At 46.7% G+C, this 23,847-nt stretch overlaps 1 protein-coding gene across 1 annotated transcript in view; it reads right to left on the bottom strand.

Moving 5' to 3' along the window:
- Positions 1-23,847, bottom strand: part of PAPPA (pappalysin 1) — a gene marked incomplete at its 5' end in the record, with an annotated part of 240,634 nt that overhangs the window by 36,122 nt on the left and 180,665 nt on the right. Inside the window, 5 exons of the mRNA XM_046676707.1 lie at positions 1,193-1,340; positions 10,164-10,335; positions 10,998-11,208; positions 20,024-20,207; positions 22,393-22,561. Coding sequence (XP_046532663.1) covers positions 1,193-1,340; positions 10,164-10,335; positions 10,998-11,208; positions 20,024-20,207; positions 22,393-22,561 — 884 coding nt within the window. The remainder of the gene's footprint in view (positions 1-1,192; positions 1,341-10,163; positions 10,336-10,997; positions 11,209-20,023; positions 20,208-22,392; positions 22,562-23,847) is intronic.

Below are 23,847 nucleotides of genomic sequence, written 5' to 3'. Positions count from 1 at the left end.
GTGCTCTGGACTAAATGCAGGAGTGCTGATTCCTACTCTAAGTTTAGGTGAAGAACTTCTGTGCTCTGAGGCTATGTGTTTCCATCTTCAGAAGGAGGTGGTCAGGCCCCATGCACCTCCACTTTCTGATGGCAGGGCTGGCTTCTGGACAGGAAGTGATAACGCTCGTTCTGTTGGGTACAGAACATGCTGGCTCTGTGTGACTGAGAGTGAGTGTGTGCACAGATAACCTTCTGCTCCAGACATCCCCGGTGACTGTCCCATAAATCACACTGGCCATGAGAAGGACGTCCAATTCCCTGAGCTTTTCATCATGGTCAATTAGGGAATCAGCCCAAGAGGTCAGCCTCACTGCCCTCAACTGAGGTCAGACTCAATGCACGCCCAGTTCCCCAGAAAGCCTTGGAGCCCATGATTGATGCGTCTGTCCAGACGCCTGGTTCCAACGAGGCAAATCCCTGGCATCAAACCCCAGGTTGTCTCCCCTGGCTGTGAGCAGTTTATGAGCTGGCCTATCACCACACAAATAATATTTTGAAAATGCTATTTATCCTCACTTTGGATGCCCTGAGACGCCATGGAAAGAACTCCGGCTTCAGAGTAGGAGAGACCTCAGGGTACAGGGCATGTTCTGTGACCTCTTGTAAGTCTCAATTTCTCATCTGTTCAAGGTTATTGAGACCATAAGATAGAATGCCTCTAAAGCGCCTAGTCAGGGCCTGACCCTTGTAGGTCCTCATGAATGATTAGCATTATTCAAATTTTAAGATTAATAAAGGCAACCACACTCAACCATAATCACTTTCTGAAATATGATGTGTGCTTTCCCATCTCCTTCCCTTTGCCACGTGGCTCCTTGTGTCTGGAATGCCATTTCTTGCTCAACAAACTCTTTCAAGTCCCCCACATAAGTGTCCCTTCCTCTAGGAGGCTTCCTTGTTCCCTGAGGTGCTGGCCAGCTTTTCTGTACTCAGGTGTAACTATGTACTCTCACCTGCCACTGCTTCATAAACATTCATGGCCTTAACTCTCTTTCTAAGAGGCAAGGTCTGGTCTTATTCATCTTCATTTCCCCAGTGCCTCACACTGAGCCTCATCTGGTAGAGGTGCCCAATTACGCAGCAAGGCACTAGCCTCAAGGGCCCGGAAGGACTTGCCCCTCCCACTATTCACCCTCATGCACCCATCATACCTATGGCATAGCCTTGGGGACACTGCAGTTTGAGGTTGCTGTTGAGCTGGTCCGGGGCTGAGCACTGGCCTTGCATCTCCTGGCAGACATGGAAGGAGCCGCTCCAGGTGCCATCCTTCCGGCAGTGGATGACGTTGCTCCCACGTCCCTGAACGCCACAGAAACACAGTTAGGACCCAGAGAAACTCCCACCCTCAACATAATGAACCTCTCCAAATAAAAGGGAAACAATTTCTCATCTCCCCAGAGCTCTGAAACTGTTCCCAAACAATTTCTTAACAGTGGTGGGAACCCAACCATCCTAAAATAGAGGCACTGTTAATATCTCCATTTTATGGGTGGGGAAACTGAGGACTCAGTGTAGGAAGAAGCTTGCTCAAAGCTCCCAGGTTTCCTAAATCCTAGCTTAGTGCTCTTTCAGAGATTTCAATAAGAAGAATTTATTTTGTTAGTTGGTTTTTCTTTAATTGAGATGGTAGGGGCCCAATGCACCCCAATTCATACACTGAGTAAGAACATGGGTCCTGGAGCTGTTAGGAGGCAGGTAGACATCCATGCTTGCTCTCTCTCAGCCAATGAGAAAGCCTCCCATGTCAGGGCTCTGCCATATGCTGAGCAGGCAATGTTGGCCCAGCTGTGCAGTTTTCTCTTCCAGGGTACCTCCTCCCTCCCCTTTCCCTTCTCTCTCTTCCTTCTGCTCCGTTCCATTCCATTCCACTCCAGCAATAACAGCACAAGAGGATGGTATGGGGATATTTCTATATTTGCCCTCCCCCCAATTCTTTAAAATAGGCAATATACAGTTTCTCAATCTTCTGCAAAGTGGCGGGCAAATGCAGCTTCAGACGTGGTCCTTTCTCCAAGCACCCTTTCAATGTCTAAGATTCTAATGGCAAGTCCAGGTCTACAGGAATTTCAGAACTGCCCCTGAATTCAAGGGCATTTCTTAGTGCCCACTCTGTGCCCAGCTCTGTGGGGTCCAAAAGTAAAGTGAGTCAGTATCTGCCCCATTGAGCCAGTGGGAGAGACAGTCATGTGAGCAGCCAGCCACGTCAGTGTCACTGTGCTCGGTGACAGTGCTGTGAGTACACAGGGAGAGTAACTGGTTGTGAGAGGACAAGCAGCGAAGACCTATTAAAGGAGGTGATATATGGAAAAGAGTTTTCAAGGATGCATAGAATCACAGGCAGAACAGGCATGGAAGGACATTTCTGGAAGGCCAAAGGACATGTGCAAATGCAAGGAAGTGGGTGAGCCGCAAAACAGAGCCCCCATGTGGTTCTGGTCTTGTGATCCATGGGGAGAAACAGAGGAGGATGAGCTGGGAAGGCAGATCAGGTGTGGGGACTTATGTGAGCTGATGGAGTTTGGACTGTACCCCTTGGAGATGGAGAACCATGGGTGGTTTCTGCACAGGGGGTCCATCTATCTGAGAACAAGCTGTGTATATTCTCTCCCTCTTCAAGTTTATGATCAGAAGAGAAATTCTGCATGAAGCCAGAGGAGCTGACCGTGCTCCACCAGTGCAAAAACCTATGGAATGGCTCTCATACCCTTCAGCTTCCATTCAAACTCCCATGTCTGGGCTCTAGAGTCCTCGCAGCCTTAACCCTGCTAATTCTCCAGCTTGTTGCTCCCTACAGCACCACCACCAACCTTGAACTTCAGTTTAAATTGCCTGCATTCTCAAATGCACCATATGCTATTTCATACCGCCATGTTTATGTACTCACTGCTCCTTCTATCTGCTATGCATCTTCACCCAAATACCTTATCTGCCCTGCCCTCTTGCCCAAATGCCTTATCTGGCACAAACCATCCTGTCCTAATGATGCCCCAATTCTACAGAGCGTACTACTTTAAGGTCTCTGGCACATTCTGTCTCTTTATTTATCATCTGCTCCCACCTAGATGATGTGCTCCTCAAGGTAGCCTATTCATCTCCCTATCCTCAAGGCCTTCCACAATGTTTAATAGATCCTGGCCACCTGGTTCATTCATTCATCACTTAATAGATATTTTTATTCATTCAAGAACAGTTTAACAAAGATGGGGTGAATACGTAGGGAGTTATGGAATGAATTTGTTTAATAAACAAGAAGAATGAATGTGTGGATGAGGAAATAAATGAAAAGTGAGTAAAGGAGGAAATGAGTGAATGAGGGAATAAATGAATGAGTGCGTGTGTGAGGAAATGAGTAAACTCTTTGAAAGGACTAATGCAGGATGAAGGTCTCTTGTCTGAGAAAACAGCTGCAAGGAGACAGGATTCAGAAGAGAAAGCGGGCCCCTCTCTGGGCCTCTCATGGGCCAGCACAAGGACGGTCCAATTGCAGTGGAAACCTCTGTGGCATGGGAGAAGGGTGGCCCATCCCAAACATGCAGCTGCAAGAGGACTTGCAGAGTCCACCCCTAGAAGTTCTGTGTGAGCTCAGGGAAAGTTTAGACAGCTTCATGTGGCTTCAGAGAACCCTGAGTCTCCCTCCAGGAGCCCCAGACCCCAGGCCTCATGATTCTGCAGGGCCCTCGAGGGAGTAGAAATTGACCCCAATTTCCTGGATCCTTGGCCTGGGCCTATGATGCATTTGGCCTCCAGCCGCTGAAGGGCTGCAGACCTCAGCACTATGTGGGCCAGAGCTGGCTGGGGAGCTCAGATTGCAGCAGAGAATGTATTAGAACTAGCTAGATCTGTTCAGGGAATTTCAAACTGGGGAGACTCCACCATAGAAAGTGGGAGCACAAAGGCACTGGTCTTGCTGCCTCCAGTCTCTCTCCCTCCTGCCCAGTTCATCTGGCAATTTCTGCTGCTGACTAAATCTGCTTGTAAAAGATGGCACCCTTCTGCTAAGACATCTCAGCCTTCCAAACAAGTCATACTCATGGGCTGGCACTCCAGAGCTTCCAAAATGGAACCCAGATGACATGCCTAGCCCCATCTCTCACTATGCACATGTCCTTCCTTCTAGGCTTGTGGTCACCTGGTCTCTCCTGCACACTTCTCTTGCTTCCCACTTCCTTTGCCCTTCCTGTGCTCTCTGCACTGCAGACTTTTTGGAGCCTCTCTGGATTTTCAAATCCTCCTTTAGGACTAGAATTTGGTGCGTTAGGGCTTGCCTACAACTTGGTGCAGATCCTCAGTATACATCCTTGATGTCAAGTCTAGTTCAACCATAGAAGACCTGACGTTTGAGAGTCCAATCTGGGAAGACCGAAGTCCACTGGCAAGAAACGCACTGGGTGTATTTGGCTCTGAATGCACAATTCTGCATGCTAAGGTGAAATCTCTCACAAGAGGGCTGAGCATCATTTGGCAAAACGTTTTGCCTCTCTGTGCCTGTGCACATGTCTGTCAAAGAGCATGTTGTGCTCTCTCGAACTCTCTTTAGCTCTACAGGCCCACAAAGAGCTCAGGGCCTATAATAACTATATTATCAAATACCGATTATGTATCAAGTGCTTTAAAGGCATTTAAAAATCCTTTTAAAAACAGAATAGCAATTATATTCCTTTTAAAGACTTAGAAACTGAGGCTCAGCTAAGAAGTGAAAAAGTGAGTTTTTAAATGATGCTACCCCAATGGTTAAGAGCATGGACTTCAGCCAAACTGTCTATGTTCAAATTTCAGCTCTGCCACTTCCTAGCCGTGTGGACTTGGGGAAGTTTCTTAACTTCTCTATGCCTCAATTTCCTCAATGTTAAATGGGAGTCCACTACGTGAGAGAGAGAGAGACATCACATGGATCGAGTGAGTTAGTTTACGTGAAGCATTTAGAACTTAACACACACACACATACCGGCCTCTCTGTTAGCTAAGGCTCTTAACCTCTCTGCTGTACTGTCTCGAAGGGAACTTCAGAACCAACCCAACCATTGCCTACATTTTAGAAATGGCAGCAGCCAGAATGGTGAGGCAATGTGCCCAAGTCATGGAGGCTGCCCATGCCAGAGTCAGGTCTTGACTGTAAATCTCTGTGCCTTTACTACAATGGAGGGGAGAGGAGAGGAGAGGAGAGAAGGAGAAGGAAGAGGAGAGGGAGGGAGGGGAGGAGAGATGAGGGGAGAGGGAGAAATAGACTTCTTCTCCTTAGTAGAAATGAAAATAAACAAAATAATGTGGCAGCATCAGCGCAAGACAGAACCATGCAGGGCAGGACATAATAGTTAAGCTTTGGAGGCAGCCTGATGTAATAACAGGCACCTCAGTTCCCCTGCTTCCGTGCTATATAACATGAGCAAAGCACTGTGCTCACTGAACCTCAGCTTCCTCATCTACAAGATGGGACAGTAATGCCAGATACTGTCAGGCTTAAATGAAGCTGTCTGTGTAAAGCACTTAGCCGGATGACCAGCACGAAGTAAATGCTCAATAAATTGCAGCTGCTGTTAATTGTGTGCCTCTGTTCCCAGCCAACGCCCTTACAGGCATTTTGTTTCCTTCAAGTAAGGTACAAGGATGACATGCAGGCCCAGGAGTAAGGATGGGCAGAAAATCTGGCTTGTGCAATGACTCGGTTAGGAGATCTGAGACTTTGTTTAAGATCTGACTCTATTTGGTGGCTTGCTGTGTGACTTGGGGTAAGTCCCTTCTGCTCTCTGGGCTCTAGTGGTCCTATCTATAACATGAGTGAGTTGCAGTGGGGGGATCTCTGAGGTCCTTTCCACCTCTAACATCACATAAGTCTGTGATGTTTCTGACTTCCTCTAGGAAGCTCTGGGTGCTTGGGTAAGCATTTGACAACCCAGAGATGCTGCCCCTGCTTGTGGAGGCATTGTACATGTGAGAGCTATGCTGTGTCCACAGCAGAGCCGCTAAAGGCAGGGGCCAGCTGCACGCCACTAGCGGCAGAAAGGCTTTTACAGCCACCCGCTGTGATCTGTGCAATGAACTGGGGGCCTAATGATTCCACTCCCTCCCTTCCTTTCTTGTTCCTGCTGAGCTGCTGAAACCCACCATTAAGTGCATTACTTGGTCCACAAGGCACTTTTAGCCTCTTCCTCTCTCGCTGCAGCCCCTGTGCGTGCATCTCCCACAAACCCTGTCCCCATCCCAAGACGGCCTATTCCCCTAATCACCTGGAAAGCCCCCACAGTGCTGCTCACACGGAACAGCCCTGAGTTGCCATCTGGGATAGCTCAGTAGGGTACCTAAGCGGGACTAAATGCTGACACAATTAGCACTTCTCCCCAGTTGCCTGCGGATGGGATGCTAGCCTGCCCTGGAACTGTCTGGAGGCAGCAAGAAGAGCAGGGCTGTGGAGTCAGTCACCGCCACCTCCTAACTCATCACTGTGGGCAAGAATTCAGTCTCCCGATCCTTCTGTCCTCATCTGTAAAATGGGGATATTGTTTCTTCTTCAATGTTTATTGTGAGTTGTTGAAATGAAAGAGAGTCTGCAGCCCCAGTTTGGCATCCAGGAAACACTTAAAAATCAAAAAGCGGTGATTTTGAAGGTTCTCTGGCTTGGTTTACAGGGATATTAACACTATAAATTCCAGAGCAGAATTGCCCAATATGGTAGCCACTATACAAGTATGGCTGTTTACATTTAAATTTGAACTCTTTAAAGTTAAGTAAAATGTCCTACTTAGTTGCTCACTCCAGCCACATGTTGAGGGCTCCACAGCCACACGTGGCTAGTGGCCACCACATTGCACAGCACAGATATGGAAAATTTTCATCACGGCAGAAAGTTCTACTGGGCAATGCTAGTCTAGAGTCTATATATCCTACTGGTTTATTTAAGTAAGAAATCAGGTTTCTCAGAGCCAGCCCCGTGGTTGAGTGGTTAAGTCTGCGTGCTCCACTTCAGCAGCCTGCGGTTTGCTGGTTCGGATCCTGGGTGCAGACCTAGGACTCCTCATCAAACCATGCTGAGGTGGTGGCCCACACGGAGGAACTAGAAGAGCCTACAGCTAGGCTATAGAACTATGTACTGGGCGCTTTGGGGAGAAGAAAAAGGACGGGAGTACGGACAACAGGTGTTAGCACAAGGCCAGTCTTCCAAAACAAGCAAACAAACAAACAGAAAAAACAAATCAGGTTTCTCTATGGTTTATACTGTTCTCCCATCCAACACCTAGGCTTCATGCATGATAGGTATCCCCTTCTTTGACTTTCTGGGGCTAGCTGCTGACAGAGGGCTAACTTTCAAACTGTTGCCTTTGTTTGCAGGTTCTGTAAGAGCCCACATGGAGCTTCAGGGATTCTCTCCTCTGGAAGTGACCTTAAAGGCAAGCTAGTTCATTTGTACCTTCTAGGGCTGGCGTGTCTGGTGGCACAGGCTGTGCACTGCACAGTTCCCCGGGTTACTCACAGACATACCCTGTTTTCATTACCTCATTTAATCCTGACAAATAAACTATGAGGGAGGTAGTATTGTTTCCCTCCATTTTATGCACAAGGAAACTGAAGCTTAAAGAGTTAAATAACTTGCCTCAGTCCTTCCGCTAGTAAGTGGTGGAGGCAGGATTCGAACTCAGAGTCCAGATCCGGCATCATACTGACTGCCAAGGAATGGACGAAGTGGAGGTTTCATTTGTCAGTTTGCTTTTAGTGGCAGCGAGAAGGGAGTATGCGAATTTCCCCTACAATAGCCCCTGTCCTCTCCTGCCAGGATCTGGAACTTGTTTGGAAAGCGAAGAATTTCTGCTCCGTGCAAGCTGTTTGATTCAAGACGCTCCGGGCCGTACATTTCTGCTGTGTTTACAGGCAGCAAGAGGGGATCTGAGGTGAATACTAGATTTGGCTCTCGGGCCCCTGGTCTGAGGGTAGAGGAAATTCATTTGCAGTACAAACTAGAAACGTCAATTGTATGAGGCGCCCATTTGGCAGGCGCTCCCTCATTCTTTGAGCCGACAAGCAATACCCTGCTCCTTTCCGTCTAGCCTCTCCACCAGTTGCCAAACAGAATGGCTTGACTCGTCTGATAAATTTACATTTTCCTCTCCTTTAAATACAAACTGGCCATGAAAGGTACTTGGCAGGCCCCAGGCAGACTGGGTTTCAGTTTGATAGCACGACCACGGCCAGAATATTATTTGGCTCAGCAGTTTGGGTAACTGTTAGCAACAGTTTTATGTAAGGGAGTGAGAGGGAAGTTGATCAGCCTGCGTGAGGCCGTGGTAATCTCTGGCCTTCGCATCTTCCGGCACTGGCTTCTGCTTCCCTAGCAGTCGAGGATGGGAAGGAGTGATACACAGACGTCCATGAGTGTACACTATCAAGGACTTTCAGGCAGTGCCTATTGATTCAGTCCGTCCACAGCTGGGGGGATGTGGATTGTGATTCTGAGTCAGCCGACACCAACTGTGTCACCTTGGGTGGTGGAGAGACTTCTCTGAGTCTTAATTTTCTCATTTGGAAAATTGGCCTGGATGTTCATCATGGCTCTTTGTCATACCGGGTCATTTCCTGAGCACCTACTAAGTGTCTGGCACTGTCCCAAGTGCTGGAAACTTGGGAAGATTAAAGATTGGTGAAAGATTTCACAGCCCAGGGGAGAACGTGAAGTGAATTATAATGCAGTGTGGACAATGCTGTGAAGGGGGAATCCCAAGGAGGGGCACTGAGCCCAATAGTAGAAGTGACATCAAGAAAGGGGTCGCGGAGGAGGGGAGGGATCTGAAGGATGATGAGGAGTGAGGCAGCTGGAAAAGGTGAGAGGAGCTCTTTAAGGGAGAGAATGCAGAGGTGAGAGGGAGATCATCTCATCTCGCTGGTGATGGAAGAGAGGTCTTAAATGCCACCCTGAGGAGTTGGGATTTTATCCCAAGGGAGATGGGAGTCTTGGTTCCCAAAGGGCTTAAGCAGGGGAACTGTCATGATAAGATTTATGTTCTAAACAAATCACTCTGGCTGAAATGCATCCTACAGAGAAGCAAGGGCATAAATGCAGGGAGATGATCAGGAAGCTTCACGGGGGTCCAAGAGAAAGATGTTGGTGGCCTGCATTAGGGTGACAGCTTTAGGAGATGTCTTGGAGGGAGACTGGGTAGGACTTGCTAATTGTGTGGCTGTGGGAGTGGGATTGAGAGCAGGTGAGGCTGGGGGTTTGGCAGTACCTGGCATTGGTGGGCAATAAAAAAGACCAAGAAGCACTGACTGCCGGTGAGACCTGTGCTGGGACCCAATTGACTGAATTCTGGCCTCACCTGGCTGAAGATCCTTGCACACCTGTGAAACAAGGGGTTTGGGGTATCTATCAACCCTAAATGGTTGGTTCTGTCAAGGTGGAACTCCTTGTGGATTTAAGGCTCCTTTGGAGCCAGCTGGCCTCTCATGTCTCTTTTCCATTCTTGGTTCCTTATCCTCATATCGGGTGTGGAGGATATGCATAAGGATTAAGAAAAATTCATTCACAAAACTCCCTCAGCAAGGCAGGCAGGAATGTTGGACTTTCTCTCAGTTACATGTGGATTCAGATAAAATTCAAACCTTGCCATCTCCTGCTGGTCTCCCTTTCTTCCACAGTGTTCTCAAAACTGTACTTCTGGTCTAAATGTGGTTCATTTTCTCTTTATGCTTTAGGAGCCAATTGATGTCTCAAGACCAGGGCAGTCTTGTGGTTGTAAGGACTCCAGTGACCAACATAGTTGGTGATGGTGGAAGAAAGTTGGCAAAACAGCCCTGGTCAATCCTATCAGAATAACTCAACCCGATCAATTTCATACCTTGGGATTCCATATATGCTTTCCTTTGTAAGGATTCCCATACTAAAATTTTTTCAAAGCTAAGAATCTCTTAACAAATAAAATATGGTGTTACAGGAAGAAAAACGAGGCTGAGAGAGATTACAAAAGAAGAGAATTAAAACCCAGTTTCTTAACTTCTGCATCGGTGATATTGTCATTATACAATTCTGCCATCTGTAGAGAGTCTCCTGGAGGAAGTGATTCTTAAAATATAAGCCCGTCTTTGGTAAGCAGATAAGAGAGGGACTGAAGTACTGATCTCAAGTTCAAGGAGTCTTACCTGGGCGGCATCACTGTCTTCGCACTTGATCCTACACTCACTGTTGAACTGGAAGCCATTAGTGCACTGGTAGAGCCCATGGAATTTCGGTGGAGGTGGGTCACAAGTCACAGGAACACAAGCTCCATCCTGCCAGCTGCCATCTTGAGTGCACTGAGTCTTGAAGGCCCGTCTTCAAGGAAGAGATAAAAGAAGAGACATCTCAAGGACCAGATGGCTAGACCCTTGCCCTACCAAAACACACAACTTTCTCTGGAGCCAGCTGGCCTCTCATTTCACTTTTGCATTCTGCCTGTCCTATTGGGTGGTGGGGGGCGTCTGTAGGGATGAAGGAAAATTCATTCACCGAACTCTTTCTACGGGGGCAAGTAAGAGTTTCAGACATTCTCTGAGTTACATGTGGCTTAAAATTAAATTCAAGCTCTGTGAGCCCTTGTCCTTTCCCTTCCTTCAGGATTGTTCTGATGGGTGCTGGCACAATGAATACCCATAGTAATCGTTTACTGAGCAATGACTACGTGCCAGGCACTTTGCAAGCACATTAGAGACACATCCTCATTTGTTCTTCACAACAATCCTGTGTGGTAACTGTTATTATCATCCCTTCTTATTGTTGAAAAATAAAAACCCAGAGGAGTGAAGTTGCTTGCCTGGGGTCACACAGCCAGTAGGCAGCTATTAACAATGTCCTTCTAGATTCCCACAGGACAGGAATGTGATGAATGGTGGGTGTTGACTCCAGCAAAGATAGGAGAGCTTCCTTCTAATCAGACATCCAGACTGGGCTCTCCTCCTCCCCAGAAACTGTGGGTTGATATTTCTGGCTGCACTTACTTCTTTGACTTCCGAGAGGAGCCGGGCACGTGGTATCCAGGTTTGCACTTATACTTGCAGAAAGAGCCCACCTTGTGCTTGTTCTCTCGGCAGCGGGCCGTCTGAAGGTCTGCATTGGGCACCGGGGGTGGAGCTAGGCACATGAGCTCACACAGGGCCTCTGGGAAGGACCACAGTCCATCCTCCATACAGGTCAGGAGGCTGTTGTTGCCTGAAGGACACAGACAGGCAGGGTTAGCAGAGGGGGGTGGCCTCTGACAGCCAAGCTAATTCATGGGCTGCCAGGACTTCAGCCAACGTGAAGAACCAAAGGATGTTCCTCCTGGAATTCTGGACCCTTCCACTTACAGCTGAGGAGCCTAGGGAGATCAAGAAGCTGCCATGAAGAAGAGGAGATCAACTTGGGGAGTGACTTACCCTAGTCTACAGTGAATTAAAACTCCTGACTCTGAACCTCTTATATTACATAAGAAAGAGACGTTCATGCTCTTTCCATCCATCATCCTTGCTTTGCCAGGTGGACATCCAAGCCCAGAGCTGAAAGGACTTGCCTCCTAACAATGGAAGTGTAAACTCCTAGCAGAATCTACTCTGAGCTCTGATTTCAATGAGCTGTGTGACTCCTCTCTGAGCCCTGTGCCCCTGTCTTCCTCCTCGCCCTGCTTGTGCATGGAAGGGACAGCATTGTGGTATCCAGAGGTCTGACTTTCTTTTCAGGCCCCAGTGCTCAGTGAGGCTTTGCCAAAGCAGCTGAGAGAGCAGCACTCCCCGGCAGCCCGTGCCAGCTCCAGCAGACGTGCTGATTGCCATCGGGAAGCTGGCCTGATGGGGAGCATCACAAATAAAAGTAAAACACGGAGAGTTGGGCTCTTCACTGCCAGGTCGTATATTTTCGACGCACAGCCTGCCCCAAACCTCCCCAAGACAATTAGAGATGGGCCCAGAACATGGGTTTCTCAACCAAACTCGCTTCCTCCCGGTTATTATTGAGTGGTGTTGACAACCAGGGCAGGAAGCAAGCGGGAGGGTTCGGGATTTGGAGGCTGGAAGGTCTGATGTGAAGGTTGGAGGGGTGAAGTGACAGGGACGAGACTGACATTTACTACATACTGAGTGCTTTATGACACGTGATCTCATTTATTCTCACGACGGTGCTCTTAGTGTGACAATTCCCTTTTGGAAATAGAGACTCAGAGAGGGAAGTCAGTTGACCAAGGGCTCATAGTTAGTAAAAGGCAGAACGGAAGTTTGAAACCCATTTTGTCTAACTGCAAAGATGGTTGTTGTTTTTAATGGGATGTTGGCTACATGTGCTCAGCAGAGCCCTTATTGTCTCTTCTGAGAAATCCAAACAGGAGAGGCAGACCCCAACGCTCCTGTCTATAGAAAGAACACAACTGCTCCTGCTTTTCACAGGGATGAGGAGACAAAATGAAACATTTATGAGAAGTGTCCAGAAAAGCACTGGCAAATTCCTTATTTGCTTCTTCTCTTCCTCCCTCTCGCTCTCCCTTCCTCCTAACCTTTTGCCTTCATTAGCAGATCTGAAACGGGCAGATGAGTTGCACAGAAGCCTTCATTCATTCAACAAGCATCCAGTTAGTGCTTACCATGTGCCAGCTACTCTCTTGTATGATGGGACGAAGCAGTGAATGACAACAACAAAAACACACACACACAAAACAAAAACCTCAAACTCTGCCCTCTTGGAATTTATATTCTAGTGGGATAGCGAGGAATACAATGAATTATATTAAGAAGTAAACTATTTAGTATGCTAGAAGGCGGTGAGTCCTACAGAGAGAAATATAGCAGAAGGAAGGAAGAGAGAGTACTGTACAGTTCTGTGGCCTCCTCTGCTTCTCCTCCCCACTCATTGTCTTCTTTCTCCTCCTGTGTCAGTGAAGTTCATCTGGTGAGCACAAGAAAATTTAGTGTCTGTAAACACCACAGAGGATCCCACGCTGATAAACTGTGACACTGCAAACTACAGATATTTCTCCATCAAGTCAAAGGAGCTGAGGCTACGGAAGGATGATTCATTTGGCGTCCACAGAAGCAGAGAAGCTTCCAGAACACCAGAGACTACAAAGTACTTTTTGCACTGCCTTTGTGATGAGGGCAGTATTTTGGGGTGCCCAGACACAGCGAAAGCTTAAGGGGAAGGGGCTTTATAAAACATATGGGGAACACATCCTGTCTAAACCCCCTAGGAAGGATGAAATATCTGTGGAAAAAGAGTCAGGACTGAAAAGTACATCATATCAGCTATGCAAATCGTAAATTGTGAAGTGAAAGTCATGGTTCTTTTGTGGCAAGATAGCATAAAAATTGCAAAATGTTAATCAAGAGAGAAATGCAAACTAGAAATGTAAACTCTAGGGAAAGGGTAAATAGGAATTAGCCATGTGCCACAATCAAGAGAAGAACCGCACTAAAGCAGGAACTGGTGATTCAGGACCATGGACATGCCCTCACCCCACAACAGACAAAATGCAGGAGATGCAGACTCTGAACTGTGCAGAATCAGTGTTTCCATGCCCTAGCTGTAGCCACTACCTTGCATCCACCACGTGGCTTTCAAGGCAGTATGGTATGACACATGCTTTCCATGTCCTGCCCTCATCCTCTTGGCACTGGCCTCTATACTCTGAAGGATGCTTACTGCACCTGCAACCCTATGCAGGAGACCTTTTGCTCTGGTCACGGATGCACACTCTGCCTGCATGCAGGGCGAGCGCACAGAACTGAGGAGTCGATGCCCCTAGAAGAAGCACTCAACCATGATGGAGATGTCGGATTAACATGTCTGTTTCCAGAGTTGCAATAACTCTGAGGAATATTCTGCCCTGTCTCCCATAGTGCCCCAGAAGAACTGAGCTGTGGTTGCCCACAGCAGTAACTGGCTTTAGAACGGACCCTTGATGCCTCTGTCACTCTCACGCCTCCCCTTCTCATTCCTCTACCTGTGTTTCCTGAGGGAACATGACTCAGGACAGGACGTGAAGAGCTTCCGAGCCTGGAGTTCCTGGCCGAGGGTAAGAGTGCTGAAGTCAGAGACTGGGTTCCAAAAAGTTCTGTGACTCTGAGCTTTCATTTGTTCATCTTTTAAAGTGAAGAAAGTAAACTTGCTCAGCCTGTCCACACACGTGCCAAAGGAAATTTCAATCTTGAATGAGTATTAAAATAACTATAGGGGCTGGCATGATGGCATAGTGGTTAAGTTCGTGTGCTCCACTTGGGCAGCCTGGGGTTAATGGGTTCAGATCCCAGGCGAGGACCTAACACACCGCTCACCAAGCCACACTGCGGCAGCATGCCACATACAAAATAGAGGAAGATTGGCACAGATGTTAGCTCAACACCAGTCTTCCTCAAGCAAAAAGAGGAAGATTGGCAACAGATGTTAGCTCAGGGCCAATCTTCCTCACTAAATATAAATAAATAAATAAGGAATAACTACAAACACTGTCGAAAGAGGTGTGCCTATTTTTTAATTTTAGTTAAAAGATTACCCAGAAGATGAAATCTCTTGGGAGTGCCTTTACGATTGAAATTCATTCATTCACTCATCAAGCAGAGGACAAGGAGGGAAACGCCAGGAGACCTGAGGTCTGGTTTTCTTAGAACCTCATATGTGGTGTTGACATTGCCTGCATCCTAAGGCCAGGGGCTTGTTCATTCTTTATCCTCAGAACCCAGCTTAGTGCAAAGCACATAGTAGGCCCTCAATATCCAATTGTTAAATGTATGAAGTATTATGAATCCACATATGACCCTGAACAAGTCACCTAATTTCTCTGGCCCTAAACCAAAGCCATCTTTGAGGCCCTGTCCAGCTCTAACATTTTAGGATGTGAAATGATATCGGCCACTATATTGTTTTGAGAAAACTAAAACGCAGCCAGTTGAACTGGAACAAGACAAGCAAACACTTGGGAGGCTGCATTAGCCAAAGGTTAGTACTGGTGGAATTGGGAAGAGATTCACTCTCATTGCTCTTGGTAAGAAATCGACCTTAACAGAAGTTGCAGAGGAAGAAGGACAAGGAGCGCAAACAGAAAAGAGGCCTCTGCACAAGGTCCTGGGCCAGGTGGGGCAGGAAATGGGGACAGAAAGGATTTCAGGATGGTTGTTTTCTCAAAAATAGCCAACTGGAACTTCACCCAGCACTGAGGCTAGAGAAAGTCAGAGAGAGAAGCGGAGGCAGAAGAAATGGTGGCATCAAAAGAAGGATGCAATCCTCTGCCAATGTTAGTCCTGAAAGTACATTTCCAGGCTCCTGGGATCCCAAGGAGTTAGAGAAAAACTATGAGCTGGGCTTGGCAGTCCCAGAAAGTATGTCATTTGCTCAGTAAAATTGAGTTCTCACAGCTCCATCCTGGGTGAATCAGATTACATTTTGATTGTTTATTTGTCCAAGTTTTTCCCTAAATATCTGATAGGAATTCTACCCATAGCTGTCTATAATTGAGTCCATGAGGTAGGCCTAGGAAGAATTATTGGAGCCATCTCCTTGATCTCCCTAGTAACCCAATTCATCATTGACCCCATTTTGTAGGTGAGAAAAGAGATTCCCTAAAAGGAAAGTAAGTTGTTCAAACTAGAGCTGAGGCTCATTCTGGGTCTGTCTGACTCCTAAGTGCTCTCTTGACCCCTGACAGAGCTTTAACCCATGAGCACGGCCAAAGAGGAATTGCTGTCTAGAGAAAATCTCATGGAATCAGGAATTTGGGCAAGTGAAGTGTCCTGAAATCAAGAATTGTTCATACAATATTATTTCACCATCTCCACCCCCTCCCCACTGTCCAGAATGGACACCTCACCTCGCAATTTCTTTACCAAGGGACTCCATTTATCATTCTGAATGTTAGACACAAAGGAAAGATAATGTTCTAAGATGCAGTCACAGTCAGGGATAATTGATGGAGAACTTCCTAAGAAGAGGAAGAAAGGGGTCTGGAATGTTGGACTCCTGCCATGCAGGAGGGGCCGTGGAATGCAAATGGCAGATGCAAGTTAGATTATTTCCCCAGATTGGTGGGAATAGCCAAGCAAGGGGGCACCATTTCTAGGGTCAGGACCCCTGCCTTCTAGCCCGTGTTAGTGGTAATTCGTAAGTGTGCTTGTGTAAATGTCTTCCTCTCTTGGGCCTCAGTTTCCTCATTGCAAAATGAAATGATTAACCTTGATGACCCCTAGGCTTCTCCCAGCTCTGGCATTCCAGGGTTTGATGGGAGTTCTGGATAGAGGGACAGGCTTTAGAAAAGGCCAAAGGGCTTCTGAGGCAGCAGGTAAGAACCGTGAAGTAAGAATAGGCTTGACTCTTAAAGCTTGAGCAACCATTCAGAGTGGATGAGGGGCTGAAGGAGACTGGAAGAATTATTTAAGAGATGAAATTGGTGTTTATTCTATGCTCTTAGCATTGTTCACATCAAAAAGTGGCCTCATAAGCAGCTGTGTGATCTTGGACAAGTCTCTCCTCCACTGTGACCTTCAAGCCCCCAGAAGTAATTTGAGTAGTGGTTTATCATCAGCACCCAGTAGTGGTTCGGACCCAGTGATATCCTAGACCCTGGTATCTCCAAAACACTAGGGTGAAAAGATGAAGAAAGCGCATTTTCCTAGGAGTTGTATGAGAATTCCTCTTAGGGAGCTGACTGCTTTTGTGGGGAAGATGCCTTGACAAGACCCTTGGGGTAAAGCTGAACCATCCAGAGCCTGGCTATCTGCTTTGAGAGAGATGGAAGGGTCTCTTCCTGAGAGAGGAGAGAGAATGTGGAAGTCCTAGATGGAGGGAGATCATTATAGGACCTGCAAGGAGAAGGTAAGCGGTGAGGCAAAAAGCTAAGAGCAGGTAAGACGCTTAATTGTTGGGCACTGTAGGATGTGGCCACTCTCCGTGTCTACCCAGCTCATGTCCCTATCTTCTGTAAAGTCTAAGAAATCAGAAAGTGTGTAATGGTATTGGGTGTCTTCTGGAAACTAGTGAATAGACTGAGCTTTGAAGCTCAGGATAGACAGGAAAGACTGAGATAGAAAAGGCAACAAGAGCCAGAAGTAAAAAGTGGGCCTTTTAAAAACATCTTTGTAGGATGAAGGCATGCTTACTTGAGAAACTCCACTCCATAGTCAATATCAAGGGCACCTAACATGGTTGAGTTGAGTTGAGGTTGACTAGGTGATGTAAGTAATGTTGCATTTTTAGCCATTTAATTAAACATTTATGTTTTCGATTTTACAGGGGTTTTTTTGAACTTGAGAGTGTTTTCTCCCCTCATGCATTTTTGTGGGTTCTGTCTGTGCTTGTAGTGCTCATTTGATAAAGGACCTTGGCAGAAGTGACTCTAAGGCTGTGAGTTTGCAGGATATTTTGCACACATCGTGAAGAGGGCTTGGAATTTAAGTGAAAGTCAGGATATTCAAGAAAAATTCACTTGGAATACAAGGGACAAGTGGGCTTGTGGTGCTACCTGCATTACCCCAGGCTTCCAGAGGCTACACTTGACTACTTGTCCTGGGTGGTGGCTGCTCATCCAAGGACGCTAACCCCTGGGTCCCAGGAGGAGCATGGAGGTGGAGCAGGTCTCCACAGCTCCCAGAATTAAGGCCTCCATGGGACAAAGAGGTCAGGGCTAGGAGGACAGCCACTGCATAAGTCCTCACAAGAGTGCCCCTTGGAGAAGATGAGTATTTACTAGGCATTTTCTTTGGCTCTGGCATTTTATACATGCCACCTCTTTAAATCCTCAACCTGACCCTTCAATGTGGGCACTCCTGCACCTACTTTACAAATGAGCGTATTGAGGCTCAGAGACGTGAAATTGCTCTCCTAACATCAAACAGTTGGGACAGAGCCAGAAGTGGAACTCCAGTCTGTCTGTTTCTAAAGCTAGTGCTCTTTTTTCTTAAATCATGCTACAGGGAAAGGAAAAATGAAGGGAAGAAGGTAGGAAAGGGAAACAAACAAAAAATGGGGGAAAAATTGTTTTGCTCACTTTACCCCCTGACTTCAGATAGGAGACATTAACAAACTCAAGAGAGGTAGCAGGACCTCCTCCCCGTCCTTGCTGCCACCAGATACAAGCAGAAGCATCAGACCTGGAATTTGAGCACCACGTGATGTTGAGAACCACGGTGCATGAAATGCCAGTGGGTCCTAGTGGGTCAATGTAGACATTGGAGAGATGCTTCGCCATATTCTCAAGGGAAGAGCAAAGTTGGGATCAACAACTATCAAAACGGTGATCCTCCTGGGATCTCATCTCCACAATGGGGTCTCCCCCTTCTCCCATAGTCAGCAGAGAAGCAATGGCAGACAAGTCTGAATCACTTTGATTAAGAATTATTATTAGCCACAATGAGGGCTGTAATAATCAATGCTAATTTATACACCTCCTTTTCTCAAGAGCCTCTGATTGAGAACAGAAGCGTGATTTCCTAGTCTGGAGTTGTTAACATACCCCACATCTGGGCAAACAGGGCCAAGTGAAGGGTCCAGATAGCCTGACAGTTGGGGAGGGGTGGTGGTTACAATTTCCACTGGTCTCTTCACCTCTCTCCAACCTATATCCTTATATTAGCTCAAAAGAAATGTCTACAGTTTTTTAATTAAAATCTTCCTGGGTTAAAAATGAGGAGACCTAAGGGATGCATCCAGAAATGCTTCCTGCTTTTCTTTTGGGGCAGTTTAGTGAGACTGTGGGTCTTCCATTCATTTCTTAAAAGAAACATTTTCTCAGGTGTGACTTTCATCAATTTATGCAGCCATCCAGTCAATACACTTTATGGAGTCTTACTATGTGCAGGTCCTGGGCCTGCTGACAGCAATGTGAAAAGGGATTAGACACAGCCACTGCCCTCCAGGGACTCAAGTCCAGTATCTTTTGAAGCTCTGTATTCCCTTGAAAATTTGGGGAAACTATTGACTCTCTCCATTCATCAAAATGCCTGAAACTGATGAATATATAATATTGCATCTAAGTTTCAGGGAATTTACAGACCTCCCTCCAAACCACTCACACCTCACAGAAGTGCACTCATTCACATCCGATAGCATGACGGACCCCGAGGTACGACCCATGCTTGAGAACAGAGCCTTGAGGAAGATAGCATTCTTGAATCTGATAAGGGGGCAACATTTCCTCTGATAAACCAAACCAAGGAGTGGTTCTTGGCACCTCCAGGAACTGGGTATAACATCAAAATCCAATACTTGACTGGAAGAGCACTCATCCTGATAATGGTGCTAACTTGCTCAGTGGTTTTGTACAAGGTCTTTCCTTCCTCTCACTGGATGTCAGTTTCCCCATATTTCCAATAATCAGTTATTCCTGATGAGCTCTAAGAGCCATTCTAGTCCTGATATTCTAGGACACCCATGCCAGCCTCTCACTCATTTCCAAAATTTGGCCTCTTCTCCAGTTTGCCAGACTATGTCTTTCTCACCTTAATACACAGGAGATCCCAGTAAATGCTTCCTGTCCACACCCGCTCCTCTATCAGTTAGCCCTTACTAAGGTGTAGCAGTTGGCTTTGGAGAAAGACAGACCTGGGCCCCAATGTGGATATCACCACTAATAGTGTGGCCTTGGATAAGTTCTTTATACTCTTTGAGTCTTGATTTCCTCCTCTTTGAAAATGGGAATAATAATATTACTTACCTCTCAGGCTTTCTGGGCCATAATCCTATCCAGTGAACTAGTCACATCAGTTCCAAATGTTACTTTCTTATAATCTTCTGTTTCTTCCTTCCTCCCTCTCTCCCTTCCTTCTTCTCTCTTTTCTTTTTTAAGATTTGTAAGATTTTGGAGGAGATTTCATTGTTATACTTACACATACTCTACTTTCTCCTTAGCTGCATAACAGGATAGTTTACGTAAATACAATTGGTGGAAAGAAATCAAGAGAATAGATAAAACCTCTATCCAACCTTTGGTGTTTGAGACCCAGAAGGAGGGCCTGAAAGCAGCCTCTGGCTTCCCACAGAAGAAGCAGGGCAAGCCAAGCCAAAGGGCCCTCGATACCTTTCAACTGTGCTGGGTGACGGCACTGGAAGGAGCATTTGCTGCCAAAGGTGGTACCCTCAAGGCAGGAGAAGGAGGCGGCATAGACATGATGCTGGTCCGGGATGCCACAGTCAACTGGCTCACATGCCACCTGCTTATTCCACTTGCCCTCGGCACAGGTCACTGTGACGCTGGGTCCCGTCTGAAAGACAGAGGCAGGCACAGTGAGGAGGCAGACCTAATCTCAATGTAGGGAAACACCCATTGCCACCAGGCCACAGCTCAGAGTCTTGTCCGGGCACTAGGAGACCAATGCTTAGTGTTTACCTTTAGCTCACTTTTAGTGATCCCAACGACTGTTTGAATTAGGTATTTTAGTTTCCATTTTACAGATGCAGAAATTGTGGCACAGAGACATTGTGGTCAGCTCAAAGTTACACAGCTGAAGAGAGGATAAGTGGGAATTGAACTCAAAGGCTATGCTCTTAACTACCATCCGTGGAGTCTCCCAGATCATTATTTCTATTGTATTGATGAGAATCTTGAGACTCAGACCTCTCAGGGACTGATGATTTCTTTCACGAAATAGCCTCTGAAACGTGGCATAACAGTGGGACCCTGGCTGTTGATCTTTGTCTCTTTTCTTGGCTCTGGAGGGGGTTATAGGGAGCCTGTCTTAGAGTGTGGCACAGAGTGGACATCGCCCTGAGGTATCAGAGACCTGGATGTTTGTCCTCTGTCCTATGAGACCATGCGCAAGTCCCTTTCCCTATTTGAGTTGCCCATTGGCACTGAGCCCAAGGATTGCTCTAAGAGCCATTCCCTACTATGAGATTTGATGGTTCAATAGTTGAGAGAGGTAGGCATGAAGAAGGACAAGGCTGGGAAAAGTGAAAGTGAAAGTGTCGGCAGAGATTTGAACCTAACTAGAAGATGGCAGAGCTGTGCAAGTGGAAGGGCCAGGCCATGCTACAGAGCCAAGGGAGGCACAGTCATGGGCAGCTCAGAGGCTTCCATTCAAGCAAGAAGTTGCCAAATCCTAGGGGATGCCAAATGTTGATCTGGGATTTTAAAAGCAAAGGACATTTCCCCCATCTTAAGCATAGATCAAAGGGAGTAGAGGTTCTCACTGCCGAAACAGCCTAGTTATTTCCACAGGAGTTCAGACCTGCTGTGTCTGACACACAGAAGTAGGTGTCGAAGACAAGCAATCGAGGGCCCAAGCGCTCCCCAGTGGGACTCTGTTCAAGTCCAGAAGCTCTGTACAAACAGGCGTTCCCAGCAACAAAGAATGTGCCCTGTGTGCTTGCAGCATGATGGTGAAGTCAGCTGGTGGGACCCTGGAAAAGGCTGCATCTAATGACGGCTCTGGAATCCTCAAATCTCAGGGTTTCACTGCCACTTTGCCCCCCTCCCTCATGCCTGCCTGAGACCCCACAGCAACATCTGGCTGAAGGAACATTCTGCCACATCTCAAATCCGCTCACTGCCACTACTCTCACGCAGGACATAGGGGCAGGAAGGGAAGCCCCTTGGTGAGAAAGAGCATGCTACAGACAGAGAATTTTCTTTTTCTGAACTCTCCCAGGTAATGAAGCTGGAGAGGCAAGCAAGGTCCACTGGTGCAAGGCCCTTTTATCTTGGTCAGGAAGTTTGAAGTTTATCTTTAGGGGAACAGGGAGCTGACATGGCCAGATTGTGGTTGATAAAGATCCTTTTGGCTGCCCATTTTAGTGTAGCTCAACATATTTTCCCCTTCTCCCCAACACACATCCCTTTGCCCATCTGTATAGTTCTCAGTTTTCAACTCACTTCCTCCAGGGTGTTTTCCTGGAATCCCCCTGTGCTTCCACAACAGCCTACACTTCCCTTTAGGGTGTTTATCACATGGTGAGGTCATTGCTCATTCACTGTCTGCTCTCCATCACGAGGACCTATGCTCCTTGAGAGGAAGAACTAGGTTTATCTTAGTGACTGTTTTTCTCTAGCACCTAGTACAGCATCTGTTTCCCAATGAAGGGATGTTTTACAGTGAATGAATGAATGAACACCTCATTGACAGAGGGCTCGCCTCTTCCTAAAGCAGCCCATTCAATTGTAGCAGAGTTCTGACTGTGAGGGTTTCATTCCAAAATGATCAGCCCATGGTTTTCCAGATTTGCAACCTACACAAAGACTCTGATACCTGTTGTACGGAATACTACTCTGCCAGTGAACCATTGTCTTAGAAATGATGGACTGATTCATTCAATCAGCACATGTTTACTGAGCATCTACTATGTGGCAGCACTGTATTAAGGGCTGGAGATTTAGCAGAGAACATACTTAACACCCTGTCAGCCTTTCCTGGGCTGGAGAAGGGCTCTGAGCCCAGCACCTGTGCACACCTGGCTCTTGATCAGCTCATCATCCCGCTGTATCTGGAGCACGTAGCCTGTCCGGCAGCTCACAGTACACTGGGCACCATGGTAGCGGTCACTGCTGGAGCAGTTGAGAGAAGCATTCTCCACAGCCAGCTCTGGGCAGTCAGTGGCCTCACATGCAAAATGCACACAGCTGAAAAGGAAAGGAAGAGCGGGTGAGAGGGAGTTTTCTTGTAGGACCACTGTACTCCAGCTGGAAGATAAAGGCTAATGGCTTTTTCTCTCCAAATTTCCAGGAGGCCAAGACTGAGGAGAGGAAGAGGTACTGGCTTTGGTGAAGACGATTCTGGAGGCAGTGATCAAACTTTATGATTAAGAGCACAATTTATGGAAACAAACAAACCAGGGTTCAAATCCTGCCACTTGAAAGTTATATATGTTATTAATCTCCAAAGCTTGCAGAACCTCAGCTTTTCCATTTGTGAAATAGGGATCATTATGATTACAGCAAGTATTCACTGAGTTTCTTATCTGCCAGGTACTGAGTTGAATGAAAGCCTCTTCATATTTTATAAAAGTATTCACTTCCAAGGGTCGTCATGAGAATTAAACCAGATAGCTAAGGAAAAGCACAGAGCAGAATTCCTGGCACACAAAAGCACACAATAAATGGTAGCTAATGGTATAAATAAATTTATGCTCTATTACCTAGAAGCTGTGTAACCCTGAGCAAGGAACATCACCTCTCTGAGCTTCAGTGTACTCTCAAATTTGGCCAACTCATCGGGTCATGAGACTCAACTGAGGTGTTGAATGTAGAAGTCTTTTATAAACTGTAAAGTGATTTATGAATTGTTAGTAAAGTTGTACAGAGATCCTGCCTTGCATCTTGCTGCAGCTGCCGTTCCAATCTCCCTGCCAATGTGAATTCTACCCATTCTTCCAGTCTGAGCTGCATGTAAATGTCTACAGGAAGCTTTACGGGGTCCCCAGGTGAGCTCCCTTGCAGGCTTTCTGCCCTCCTTTCTGTAACACCATTGCCTCATGCTTCACGCATTGAAAGCACAGGTCCTGGGTGTCCACCATGTGCCGGAATATGTGCTAATCCTTAAGGAAATGGAAACAACATAAAACCCCCGTGCTTATATCTTTCCCCTTATAATATCGTTACACAGACACTCAGTAACATTAGTGACTATTCACTGATTGCTTTTATACATGAGCTCACTCCATCCTCAGAACAACCCTATGAGCTAAGTGTTACTCATTTTACAGTTGGAAAAATCGGGACCAGGGAGATCAAGTTACTTGTTGAAGTTCCCACCCAGATGTGTGACTCCAAAGTCCTTGTTGTTAACCTTGCCCCACACCTGGACTAGAACTTCCCTGAGGGTAGAGATAATGCCTGTTTCATCTTGGTATACTTCTCATTGCAATAAAAATGCCTTGCATCTAGTAGATAGCAGGAAACAAATGGCG

The sequence above is a fragment of the Equus quagga genome, chromosome 1 (assembly GCF_021613505.1).
Source record: "Equus quagga isolate Etosha38 chromosome 1, UCLA_HA_Equagga_1.0, whole genome shotgun sequence".
NCBI classification, from domain to species: domain Eukaryota; kingdom Metazoa; phylum Chordata; class Mammalia; order Perissodactyla; family Equidae; genus Equus; species Equus quagga.
The sequence above is the reverse complement of the archived record's forward strand: the minus strand, read 5'-3'. Positions and strand labels throughout refer to the sequence as shown.